General features: G+C 32.0%; 1 protein-coding gene across 1 annotated transcript; it reads right to left on the bottom strand.

The window, feature by feature from the left end:
* Nucleotides 1-214: 214 nt before the first annotated feature.
* LOC132603249 (oxysterol-binding protein-related protein 4B-like) lies at nt 215-12,615 on the bottom strand. The gene is made up of 7 exons (XM_060316216.1): nt 12,464-12,615; nt 8,217-8,375; nt 6,160-6,405; nt 3,322-3,418; nt 2,012-2,300; nt 1,262-1,364; nt 215-596 (listed from the first exon to the last, which is right to left on the bottom strand). The coding sequence occupies exons 1-7, from the start codon at nt 12,464-12,466 to the stop codon at nt 342-344; spliced, it is 1,152 nt and encodes a 383-aa protein (XP_060172199.1). The 5' UTR covers nt 12,467-12,615; the 3' UTR covers nt 215-341.
* Nucleotides 12,616-13,708: the final 1,093 nt, after the last annotated feature.

The following is a 13,708-nucleotide window of genomic DNA, read 5'->3' as shown; positions in this document are numbered from 1 at the left end:
GATCTCAAGAATTGTCTTTGAAGATGAAGGCATAAAATTCCAAATGTTTAATTAGCTTATTGCAATTTGCGAGTTTAGAAAAGGTCAAAAATCACGATCAGTAGGCTTCCTTTCCCATTCATTTCACATCAGCTATTTATCTTATAATGGATGAGACATTTAATGTCAGTGCATTCAATTCCAACATTTAACTCCTTGATCAGCTCAGATATAATTAACAGAGAGACAAGTAGCCATTGACATTTTATAACTACACAACCAACATATATACAAATGTAAACATATGAATTTAATGAAGGAAAATGACCTGAAAAATTGAAGTTTTCCTCATTACAAGTTGATCAAGTAGGAACAATAATTGGGGCTGGAGGGACCCACCTCTCATTTGGTGTGATTTCCCACCCTGACTCCTTGCTATATGATACTGTAAAATGTTTTGAAGCCCAAATTTCAGATTTGGATTTTCTTTCTTTTGCAAGTTCTCTTTCTCTTTCTTCTACTATTGTCTTTGCTTGCTTTGCTTTATCCCAACTTCTACTTAGGATTGATTGATTTACTTCTGCCCATGCAACTGTTGATTCACTTGGCATAACAACCTAATAAACACAAGTAAAAACTAGTTATATTAGAACAACGAATTGATGTAATCTTGTTAGGATGTATTATTTAAATGATCTCCAAATCCGCTTACGAGACTAAGAAAACCGGAGGAGAGCCGTGGTAGATTGACGTCTCATGTAAAGAAATCATAACGTGATGAATCATTTGAATGGATACACATAAGATTCATATAGCCGACCTTAGATCAAGATTGAGGTGTGATTGGCTGATTGGTACGTACCAGATGTTAGTCATTCTGACAAACTGAACTGGTTTCAAATAATTGACATTGTAGAAAATGCTCGAGAAGTCATTAATTACTTTTTCTTAAGAATCTATTCTTACTATTGCAATTAATGTAGTGTTAACTAAATGAGACGTAAAAAGAGATAGAGAGTAGTTTAGACAAATAGCCTAATAAGTAAATTACTAAATCTTCTTTTATAAAGGGCGTGCAAAACCGATAATTTGAATAGAAGGGGTACTATTTAAGTATCTCATATTGCTTAACTTAAGAAACTATTAAAATCGTCACGACTGCAAATTTTGTTTTGCCAATAGGTTTATTGTGTGCATATTAGTCACAAAATTTCGTGGTTTTCTTCATTTTGAGCAATTTTATGACAATATCCATTTTTCTATTAGAATTGAAAAAATATACCTTCCGATCTTTGACAATAGGAGTCTTCATTCCAGACAGTGCTTCCTTTGCATTGTAAATCTCATTGACTTTTCCAGTAGTCATATCCTTAATTATAACAGTTCTGTGGACAATAAAGAAAAATAAATAAAAAAGAACCATTTAAAAAGATAGGAAAATTAGAAAAAGAAACTGTAAATAGAATATAAAGGTATGGAATTAAAACAATGGTATAAATTTACAAAATCTTTCTTCAGCACATTGCTTTTCTAAAACTCATATTTAAGGGCGTGTTTGGGTGGCCAAATTGTTCTGAAAAAATTTCTGTTGGAAAACAAGTTCCTTAAAATAAGCAGAGTGACCTTTATTTTTATTTTATTTATTTATTTATTTTGACTTCATTAGTGGAAGTAGGGATAAAAGGTTTAACAAATTAAATGACATTTCACACATTGTCTCCTCTCAATCCTCCAACACATCACACCCTAACCCTCATACCCACCATCCCCACCACCCCAACTCTATAGTGTTTGCCTAAATTATATACAATTTTTTTTAGGATAATGTTTATGCTTTCTTACCAAACACAAAAAAATAAGTAAGAAACCCGCCACGCATTTTATGTGGAAAACACTTTCTGTCATACGAAACACACCCTAATCCTAAACCATACGCATCTTTTCTTTTTGCTTTGGTGTCCCTACCAAAAATATTTAAGCATTAAATTAATGAGGAGGAGGAAGGAATTAACAACTTAAAATGCACATTTACCTATCCCAATGGCCATTGATCTCACAAACTGTCTTTGAAGATGAAGGCACAAAAATCTTGCCTTTAACAGATCTATTTCCTCTGTTGCTTAAAAATGAACTTCCTTTGTAATATAAATCCGCTTGAAGACCAGTTTCTTCACACTTAATTGTTACATTTCCAACCCAATCAACACCAGGAAATGGGAGAAGTCTGATCACTAGCTTTGGTGAGTTCATCACATAAGTTTCTTGCTTATTTAGAAGCTTCAACTCCCTTTTTCCATGCACCTCAGTTTCTACTTTTGTACCTGAGAAAAATTGAAATCAAGATAAAGTCAAAACATTTTATAACTGCATCGTTTGTCCAGACATTTTTTGACTGCTATGCTAAAATCTTGTTATGGAGAACATTTAATATTACATAACATGAAATATCGGTTGCACAGAAAACATGGCTATTATAATAAAATGTTATTATAGAGAATGGTTGTTACATAAAGGTCTGTAACGTATACAAACAATTGTCTAGTGTATGAATCAGCCTTTTAGTAAACGTATACAAGCAACTTTCTAGTATATAAGCAATTCTATTGCTATCACACAAAACTCGAGATAGTATTTGTTTGAATAAGACATTGGGAGTGATCAAGGGCCAAGTCAGGGGCATATAAGGGAATTCATTTGAACCTTCCTTGTCAGAGAATTGCATTATATATACAAGGTCAAAATTGTTTTTTAATATGTAGACAACAGAAGTAGAATCCTCGTATTAGCTTTTACGTGTGTTTTACTTTCTTATATTTTGCATCACCTTAGTGAAAATCCGCCTCTGGGAGTGATATTATGGCCCAACAGGGATATATAATTAATACATTGGACTAAATGAAACCAAAAAAAAAAAAAAAAAAAAATCGAATGACCAAAGTTCAATTTTGAGATGAATTCTGTAAAAAGATTTCCTTTTTTTTTTTTTTTTCTTATTCTCAAAAAAATAAAAAGATTTCCTTTAAATTATTAAGTAGCCAAGCTATTATTCAAAATACCATGGCTAAATTACACAATTAAGGAATAATTCAACTTATCAGTTATCAATTCCTTATTTGCATGTTAATTATGTAAAGAAAAAAGAGTTTTAAATTTATTCTTGTACTTAAGATTATACACACTCTTAACTCTTTATGAAGGTGCATTCTTTTCATTCCCTAATTAGAGTTCAGACGAAAAAAAAAAAAAAAAACTCTAATGTCTGTACGTACCCATTAGTTTATTAGTAAATATTCATAAATGAAATTGACAGAAAAGAATAAAGATTTGTTAAATAATTAGTACCATAGAACTTTGGGACAGGATTATGGCACCATATCATTTCAATGTTCTCCTTCTCATCAGTTGCATGAAGAGCAGTCACCGGTGGATGATGAGAGACCTAAAATTAGAAAAAACACCAAAATTAGATTTTTGAAAAATCAATTTGTAATAAAAATATGTTTTTTCTTTCAATTTATGAGACAGAATATACATTTTATAAGTTGGAAGACTGAGATTCTTTTATTAAAACTTCTTAAACTTCAAACTATTATGAGCACGTAAAATTAGTCTAGTGCTATTTTAATCGGGGGGAAGTGCACAGATAGCCGATTTTGGGACCCATATCTAATCCAACGACTAAGCTCATAATTTTTGTAAGCGTAGCCATTTCAGAAATGATTTCAAACAGACGGATCTGACTTTGCAAAACTCGGATCTAAAGTTACAAATTTTATCTAAAATTTGGCGTATTGTTTGTGCAAGCAAATTTCCGCATATTGATTGGCCCAGCAGCTGTATTGCTTCAGAAATTTAGGCCATTAAGTGGTTATGGATGCAAAAAAAAAAAAAAATGCGCCTTAAATAGCTCTATGCAAAATAGGCTGTTTCGCGAAAATTTTACATTTTAATATGATTAGGGGCAGATGCCATGTACTAATAGACTAAGCAGTTCAACCCAGCCTAATTCTAATATAATTGGTTTTCCCTTCAAAATCGAACTTATGCCTATAGGGGCATAAGTTTTTTAAGTGCGATAGCATAACTTGTAGATATTATGATACGTAGGGATATAATTTGAAATTTGAAGCACAAAAATTAAAGACCATCACAAAATAGGGCCAAATGTGCAAATGACCCCATAATTGGCCTGACCCAACAACCCTGGCCTAATTGAATTGTGTCAGGGATCGGCCCATTAGTATTTCCTTTGAAGAATGAATAAAGACAATATCAAATGCGAATTGCCCTTCTTTTGGGGTGGTCTTTAACTTTTGTCCCTCAAATTGGTGGTCTTTAATTTTGTCCTTCACCTAAAATCTATGGGTTCCGGGTTCGAACCCTCGCTCAGTCAAAAATTTATAAAAAAATCGCAAGACAGAGTTTGAATTTCGCTCTGCCCCCTCCGGCAGACTTTTAGTTATGCTTAACTAAAAGTCTGCCGGAGGGGGAACACTTTGCCTTGAGGCATATATTTTTTTTTTTTTACTTTTCAAGGCAAAATTTTAGTTATGTCTTAAGAAAAAAGTTCCGTCTTATGGGGCATACTTTTAGTTATGCCTTAACTAAAAGTGTGTCCCATAAGACATAACTAAAAGTATGCCCCATTAGGCGGAACTATTCCATAAGACATAACTAAAAGTTTGCCTTATGAGACAAAGTCTATGCCTTAAGGAAAAGTTCTGCCTTATGGGGCATACTTTTGGTTATGCCTTAGCTAAAAGTCTGCCCCATAAGGCATAACTAAACTATGCCTTAAGGAAAAGCTCTACCTTATGGGGCAGACTTTTAGTTATGCCGGATCGGACATAACTTTAGTTTTTCCTTAAGGCATGTATGCCGGATCCGGCATACACGGCCTTCAGCCTTGCCTTGCGAAATTATTTTTTTGTTTTATGCCTGAGCGGGAATTCGAACCCAGAACCTCAGGTATTTGCCTACTTTTCTAGCGAAGGGCAAAACTTAAAGACCATAAATATGAAGGACAAAATTTAAAGACCACAAATTGGAGGGCCAAAATTTAAAGACCACCCCAAAAGAAGGACAATCCGCGCAAAAAAATGATATCAAATCCTAAGCCCCGCTGCAACAAGGCCCATCACCTCATGGGCAATGAAACTTTTCCAGTATTCCCTAGTTCTTTAATATTCATGTGACAGCCCCTTAACTTTACATTAATATAAAGTATCCTAATTAAAATTTCACCATCTCACTAGCCTCCCTCAAATAAAAAGAATGAAATTAGTAGTAGCATTCAGCTTTACGCATTTCTAGCTAAGGTGGATTAAGGAATTCCGCAATTCCAATAACTCACAAATCACTTTGTGTTTCAAAATTACTATGCAAAAAGCACTGCTAGATCTACTACTTTTCGCAGTTCAAACACAATTAAAATAGAAAGGAAAACAAAAACACCCTTGCAAGTTGTTGATGATAGCACAAAGTTTACTATCTCTCGCAATTGTTATCACAAGAAACTCGTTCCTATCGTTAAAGAAAATCATGAAGGAACAACCCTTGAATAGTAATAGCTCCATTGATCTGATGCCTATTTAGTTACTTTTGTTAGAAAACTAATGTTATCTTAAAAGGAAATGTTCATCATCCGTTTGGAACAACCTTCTTTTTCTAGTTTTATTTTCTATATCTATTTATTATTTAATAATTTATTTTACCTTAAATTTAATGGTGTCAAACTATCTATTAATTAGCCAAACAAAACCTATATATACAAAATACTTTGGAGACTTGTAGATAGAATTCCTCTAAGCCATTGTTCTTTTTCCTATCTTTTCTTGTACGGTGAGTTTGCTTGGTTTTTTGGTGTCTATATTCATGGTTTATTATTTGATGCATTTATAGAATTCTGGGGGATACGCTGATTATCCCATTCACTGTATGAGCGAAATAACCTTAAAGACAACATCTTTGATACGCATCAAGCTAATTCTATTCTCCATAAAATACTATTTTTACAAAAACTTTTACTATTTTTACAACAACTTTTACTTCTCTTCCCAAGCTCCTCAAAATAATCTTAAATGAATATTGAGATATCCCCCAAAAAATAAATAGCACTTCACAAAAATATGTAAATTGCAATTCACAAACTATAATCAATTAAAAGAGAATATCTTATACCTGTTCCAAGAGGACATTAAGAGAGGCTCTAGAGACATGATGGGTCTCACCAAGGATGGGATTATAAGGAGCCACACCAAACATCAAAGGCCTCAAAGTGGATATGCTCCAAGCCACCACTGATGTCATTCTTTCAAGTGAACTCTCCCCTTTTCCACACTTGCTTAACATGTCAATGTTGAAGCAATACACTGACTCCCCATAACACTGCAGCTGTGATTTTGGGAGGTTGAATAATGGAGGTAGCTGAAATTACATTTCCACCAAAAAAAAAAAAGAGTTGTTTAATTATGAACAAATATAAACTCAACATGTTATATACATATGACGAATAATCGCTCAGTGATAAAGGAGGTAATTAAGGGTGCAGGAGGTTTGCATAAAAACAACCACCCTTAAAATAGTGCATAATAGCTCAATGATGGAGCGCGCTTGTACCAAAGATGAACCAGCTCAAGGGACTAGAAAACGCCTTCCGTTTTTCACCCTTCATCAACCCTTGCCACCTTCAGACGAACCTTTTTAGAAGATAGGAGAGTGGCTTTCTTATGATCGTAGTTGAATGTTCCAATTGAGACTAATGTGTGTAATCAAAGGAGATTACTTATTTTATGCGGTTAACTTATCCACTTAATGGGCACTTGAGAATACGGGCACAAGCTTTTCCAAAATTTGAGTCGGCGGTGTCTTAATAGGGATACTTTATCATGTGCTCAAATGCTTAATTAAAAATAGCCATAATTCGAGTGCGTAAATAAAATATACTGACAACTTTAAGGGCTATCAATATATTCTGCCATTCTTTTATTATTATTGTAACTAGCATCAGATATCTCCCGTGTGAACAACCGATTCGAATTAAATTTATAGTGACCATGCTTTTAATTTTTATTTTTGTTTTGTTTTCTGGTTAACATTTGTCAATGTTCTTTTATTGATTGGATATTACTGCAATTTCAACAATCTTTAATGACACTGATTGTTATGGATTAGGTACATTATATAACTTTTTCATTTTGTGTTCCTCTTTCCTTACCAACAAATTATTCTCGACATAATCAATTGAAGCAGATGCGTGAAGAAAAATAAAATTAAGGAACAAACTAACAAGATTGCGTGTGTTAGCTGTTAATTTCCATTTCCTTTTTCTATTTAGTGAATTGAAACAACTCGGAAGATTATGTCCTCGTCATCATTGAAAGAGACAAATTGGAAATTACCTTCACCAATAAATATAAAAGTAGCAAAAACATGAAAGTTATTGTCCTCGAAATATAATAAAATTAGAAAAACTTGAAACTAATTTAAAATTTGACAATGTAAATTATGCAATTTTTTACTTTTTGCGTATCAAAACCAAATTACTCTTTCAACTCCATCGTTACAACTTGATTACCTTAATATCTTCTAAGAGAGTTGAAAATTTTTGTTCCTTTTTTTATTTTCTTGTTTTTGAAAATCAAGTATTCTTTGACCATAGGTTTCTTTTAATTTTTTTCCTATGTCAATTCAAAGTGGTAACTAGTCGTCCCAAAAGTTTTTGGGAGTCATGGTTTTTATGGTTTTAATAATTTATATTCTTTTAGAATTTGATGTTGATAAATTCATTACATAATATAGAGATAGTTAAATATTCCACAAAAAAATAGATGTACCTTTTTTTTTTTTGAAAAATGTCTTCTCATTATTACTCAAATCAAAAAGCGAGCACATCAAAAATAAAAGATGGTGCGAGAGACACCCATTCCATCGAATCAGAAATAGAAACAGTTATCTAGATAAAGCGTGAACAGTTTGATTCGTTGATTTTGTGTCTTACAATCACAAGCAAAAGAATCAAAATAAGAATTATTTGAAATATTTCCTTTTGTGTTAAATATTAGTATCAATTTTTTCTCTAATGGTGGTAAAATTTTCAGACAAGCTCTCAAAGCAGAAGCATGGCGCCCGAATATATAGGCAGTTATTTGTCAGAAAAATGGAAGTAATAATAACAATTTCATTTGAAAGAATAAATAAATAGAAAAGAAAAAGATAAAAGGAAAAATAAAACTTGCCTGAATACGGGTGAGATCAGATCCTGGCCGTACACTACTGAAAAGACTTAAGATGCGTTGGAGCAGATTAGGAGCTCTGTAATCAGCATCATCTGATTCCCCCTCCAATGATAATGGTGCTGTTAGAACAACTTTTGGCCCCACCTCTTCTTCCGTAACCTGCACCCAAACATACCAAACCCATAGTATCTCTACTTGTGTTATCGTTTTTGTTGGATGTGCGAATAAAATCTCAAATTAAAAATTAATAAAATAATGAAACTGATATGAGACCGTTATGGGAAAACCGTGCGGGAATAGTACAAAACGAATAATATCACACAATATAAGAATATTTTTAGGTTGACGTAGCCAACGATTAGTATCAGACTCAATAATTTGACGAAATGAGTATGGAGATGACAAATTAAAGTGATGATGTGAGACTCAACTTAGTGTATTTTCCCAACTACTAAAATAACAGGAATTATGATAGACAAATTTTATAGCTAAACAGTATAATACATTGTTAGCCCTATTATTCGACGGATTATTAAAGACAGATTATCAAATAGCTACGAGCAATGTAGCAACAGAATAGCGTTCGGTTTACTACCTTTACCCGTAGCTTAGAGACGCATAGACAAAAAGAAAAATTTTAGGCATGGCCACAGATACCCGATTGATGGGGGTAGCCCATAGTGAATCTCCAAATAAGCCCAAGAATTATTGTGAAAGGATCATGTAGAGAGGAGATCGTTGGTATATGAACAAAGTCCCTCATTGGAAGTTAATAATAATAATAATAATAATAATAATAAAAAAAAAAAAAACTACATATAAGGTGCAATAATACTACTTTTAATGGTGTGGTACTATAGAAAAAGATCTTGGGCTTAATTTTTATTCTAGTATAAAATTATGGTAAACTACGCTTACTATAGTATATTCTAGATTTAAAAAAGAAATTGTTTTTCCAAACTTAAACTATGTTCTGTAGCAGACATTAGTGCAAGTACTCTCCACAGAGAAAAAGCCCAAACAGGAAACAGGAGCAACATGTAACAAAATGCCAAATAGAGAAGATCAGAAATATAGAGAGTATTAGGATCTTTCCTACTTTATTTGCATCTCAATTTACTTTACCACTATCAACAACTCCACCATAAAGGATCATTAATGCCTAACCAAAAGGTAAAGTCAAATCAATTAGGTCACAAACAATGAAACAAGAACAATTGCTCTTGAATTTAGTAAGAAGATATATCTCAGAGATAAAAACAAGAAACATTCTTGTAGCCGCAAGAAGAAATCACTTTTGTTTATTGAGTTTAATTTCTATATACGGACAATTACTAAAGAAAATTATAGTGACAGATAACTTTGATTAATAAATAACAAAAATATGTTGTTAATTTTATTTAACGACGGATTAGTGAATTATTCAAAGAAATTCTATTAGTTACGGGTTATTTTACGTCAAACTAGCGACGGACTTTGTAGTTAAATCATGACTTTTTCTGTAGTGAGTGTAGAAATTATGTCATCTAAATGATATTGGCATTGTACGCTGATACAAGAAGTTAGACTAATAACCTAAAAAAATAAGATAATTTATTTGTTATAACAGGTTAAAATACAATGAAAACGTCAAAATATTTCACGCATTAGTTAAAAAAAAATTCAAATTCAAGTTTCAAACTTTCTAAGCTGAATAATACAACTAGGCTAACTGTGCCAGCTCTGCCGAAAGATAATCAATCATGTCCAAAAAGTCATTAGCAGAAGAGCTAGATTGCTGGAGAAATATCCACAAAAAAAAGCAACCTAAATTTAAATATCACTAACTTCGAGTAGAGATTAAACAAAACATTAATTAGTACTGAGCTTAATATTAGTGTTGTTATCCAATCATAAATCATTCCAATTGAATACTTTATAATTTAAGCATATTATATATTGGCCTTTAATTTAGTAATTGTTACCGTATTCTATAATAATATTCTGTTCTGGCTCCATCGACCCGTTATTATCAATCATTACAACATATTTTTTTCTTGAAAACTAATAGCATAAAAAATAACTGTAACTATGTGTTCCAATTAATACCATGAATTTATTTAATATCCAACGGCATCAAAAGTATGTCTTCGTTTTAAACTAAATACTGCGCTTAATCTATAAAGCTTTGTGAACACTCTTTAAGGGTGTGTTTAATACGAAGGAAAATGTTTTCCTAGAAAATATTTGTTGGAAAACCTGTATATGATTTTTACTTATTTCTAGTGTTCGGTAAGTACTAATGAAAAAAATTATTATTCCAAGATAATTTATATGTAATCTAGCAAAATACTATTGGGGGTGGGATGGAGCGGGGAGTGGGGGTTGAGGGTGTTGGGCGGGTGGGGACGAGACAATAAACGTGAAATGTCATATATAAAATTTATTTTTCTACTTTCATTAGGAAAGTCATTTTCCTCATTATTAAGGAATATGTTTTCTTAGAGGAAATGTTTTTTAAAATATTTTGATAAATCAAACATGAAAAAAAAAGATTTTTTTTTTTAAACACATCCTAAATATGAGCTTTTTTTGACAAGCTGGCTAACGGTTCAGCTATTTTAAACCATTTACTCACCGCCAAATAAAGGGAAGAAAAAAAAAGAGAGAAGCGATTAAAGGATACCAAATTAGTGAAATATCAAAAAGGGTATCAAACTTTTTTCTTCAAAAAAGTAAATAAAAAACCGCAAAACAAGAAGTGGGGAACTAAGACGTGCACCAAAAAGAACCCATCAAAAGGAGGAAAAAGAAAAAAGCTATTCACACTTTCAGTTCAAAATTCCTATAATGTATTTTGGTTTAATTTAACTTTGTAAAAACTCTAATTATTATCTTTAAACATTAATCGATAACGTCGTAGAGGAAGCTAGGAAAAGTCACTATGAAAAAATAAGAATTGGTTACCAACTTCTTCTTTAAGACACTCGTTCTTAGCTAATAATATTTTTTTTTGTGATAATATGTTGCAAATCGTTGCTAAATAGGATTAGCCACAAATTTTTTATTTAGCTATAGAATTTGTCCATCGCTAATTCCTACTCTCTTAATAGGGCATAATACATAAACAGACTCTTAAAATTGGCCTCAGCTGACAAATATGTCCTCCAACTTTGGGTATGCACAGTTAGATATCTCAACTTGTCTCCCTTTTGTCAGTTGAACACTCCAACTAACAAAATGATTATCTAGACACCTCCAAAATTTATGCATCACGTCAGCATTTGTGTTTACATGTTCAACTTTATACAAACTGAGGAAGCGCTTATGCACACCCAAAATTGGAAAACATATTTGTCAGTTGAGTTTGAAAGTTTGTTTATGTATTATGCCTTCTTAACAGTGAATACAACAATCTATGAACACTCGTTTAAGAGGACTGTAATTTAAAATTTATGGGTTTTATATTAATTTAAGTCAATAGACAATAGTAGTAATATTTAGGCTCACACTCAGAAGCCACGTGAACTCACAATTTTTAAGCTAAGGTTCGCCCGTATCTGATGAAAGCAATTTTATGACAATACTTAATAAAATATTTTAGAAAAAAATTAAGGTCTGTGTTTAAGACGTGATTCCTACTAATTACTTATGTCATGTAGTGTGTATTATAGCTTAACTGCAAAGAAAGAGAAAAAGGAAAAATAAAAAAGAAGATATTTATGAATGACTGAGATTATACCAACTTTTCTTGGAACCTTTTATTAATATTCTTTAGCAAGAATGATTCGTCCAAAAATGAAAAATAATCATAACACGAAGTATATATCTTTAAAGTCATATCCGAATAATTATACTATGTGTTCACATATGTATATTCGCCGGAAAACTAACTTGATTTTCAATAATATATACTAGCTCCGGCGTATGTTATTTAACAAAGAAATGGTTCTTTAATCAGAGAAAAACTTCAAAAAAATACTCTTGGTGAAAAGTCAAGAAATACACACACACACACACACAAAAAACAAAAAAAAAAAAAATTGAATCTAATTAGGCTAATTTAGAGGTAGAGAATACGAGATAGGGAAAATGGATTCTTTCGTATCTCGATTCAGGTTTTGAAAAGAGAAAAAAAAAAAAAAAACATTCGTCGTCGAAGAAACAAAATAAGAAACAACAGTCACATTCCAGTAAACATTCTGATTTTAAATAGAACAGTGTTAAGAAAGCAATCTATTTAAAGAGAGAAAAACAAGAAGAAATACCATTGAAGATGGCACAAAGCTGATGATATATCCAGTTGAGTGAGAGATTCTTGTGCAGAGAGATAGAGAGAAAGAAGAGAAATGATGTGTGTATTTATATGAGAGGAATGGTGGTGTGAATAACAAAGCAAAAGAAGGTTTATATATATATACAAAATATATGGGTTTTGGACTGCAGGCTACGCGGCTGAAAATGTTCTTTTCTGCTGTCCTCTTCTCTTTTAGAACGTTTTTAATGTTCTTTTTTCCTAGTCTTTTTTTTTTTCAGATTTGTTTTCTTATTTGCTTTTCGAAAGTTGCAACAGAGTAATTTTAGATGTTTGGACATAAAAAATGTGATATTTGAAGAAAAAAGTTGAATTTTTTTTTTAAAAAAAATTGAAGGTGTACTTAGAGCTTACTGAGAACATGACGTCATGACCTTAGATATGAAGTTAAGGAGGTGGCGAACTAAGATAGTAGAGTAGTAAGTAGTTGAGTGTCGTCTCGTTATCACATGGGATAGGTTTATCCTAGCATGCATACTAGGAGTATTGGCACTAGTCTCGTAGTTTTTGGTCCCGTGATTTCAGCTACTACTTGTTGTGTATTGTATGTCAATTATTGCTTTAATCTGTTGTGGTTACTGTTTCTTTTCTCTGTATGCTTTATGTTATTTCCCCTTTTATTTATGATATCGTCGTTACTTCTGTTTTCTTTTGTTAAATCTGTTTTGATATGTGTTACTTGAGCCGAGGGTCTTACGGAAACAGTCTCTCTACCCACCAGGTAGGGGTTAGGTCTGCTTACACTCTAACCTCCCAAGACCCTACTTGTCAGATTGCACTGGGCATGTTGTTGTTGTTGTTGTTGTTGAAGGTGTACTTAGACATGAATTTAATTTGGAAACAAGAGAAGTTTATGAGTGAAAAAAAAAATCATTTTAAAAACTGGTCAAAATCACTTTTCAAATTTGAGCAATTTTTGTTTTTCTCTAGCGGAATTAGAGTTTCTCTTCAATATAATCAAATGTTGCAAGACATGTGTCAAGAAGCGACCAATCTAAGAAAAAAGTTATAAATTTATTATTTAATTATGATAAACTAATAATATTATAAACAATTTCAGAGACTTCCCTTCATATTTATAATTTCAGAGACTTCCCTTCGTATTTGGTGTTATAACACTAACCATACTTATGATTTTTAATATTACGCTCAAATCTCTTATTTTGACTTTTTTGTCGATTTATGTGAACCATTTACT

Source organism: Lycium barbarum, chromosome 7 (assembly GCF_019175385.1).
Source record: "Lycium barbarum isolate Lr01 chromosome 7, ASM1917538v2, whole genome shotgun sequence".
NCBI lineage: Eukaryota > Viridiplantae > Streptophyta > Magnoliopsida > Solanales > Solanaceae > Lycium > Lycium barbarum.
This window is presented reverse-complemented; position numbering and strand designations above follow the sequence as displayed.

Bases quoted from the DNA above. Each gene is read 5' to 3' on its own strand.
- LOC132603249 (XM_060316216.1), bottom strand. The intron at 6,406-8,216 runs GCAAGTTTTATT...ATGTAATTTCAG, and splicing joins CTGATCTCACCCGTATTCAG to CTACCTCCATTATTCAACCT. The intron at 597-1,261 runs GTATATTTTTTC...TGTGTTTATTAG, and splicing joins CTATTGTCAAAGATCGGAAG to GTTGTTATGCCAAGTGAATC.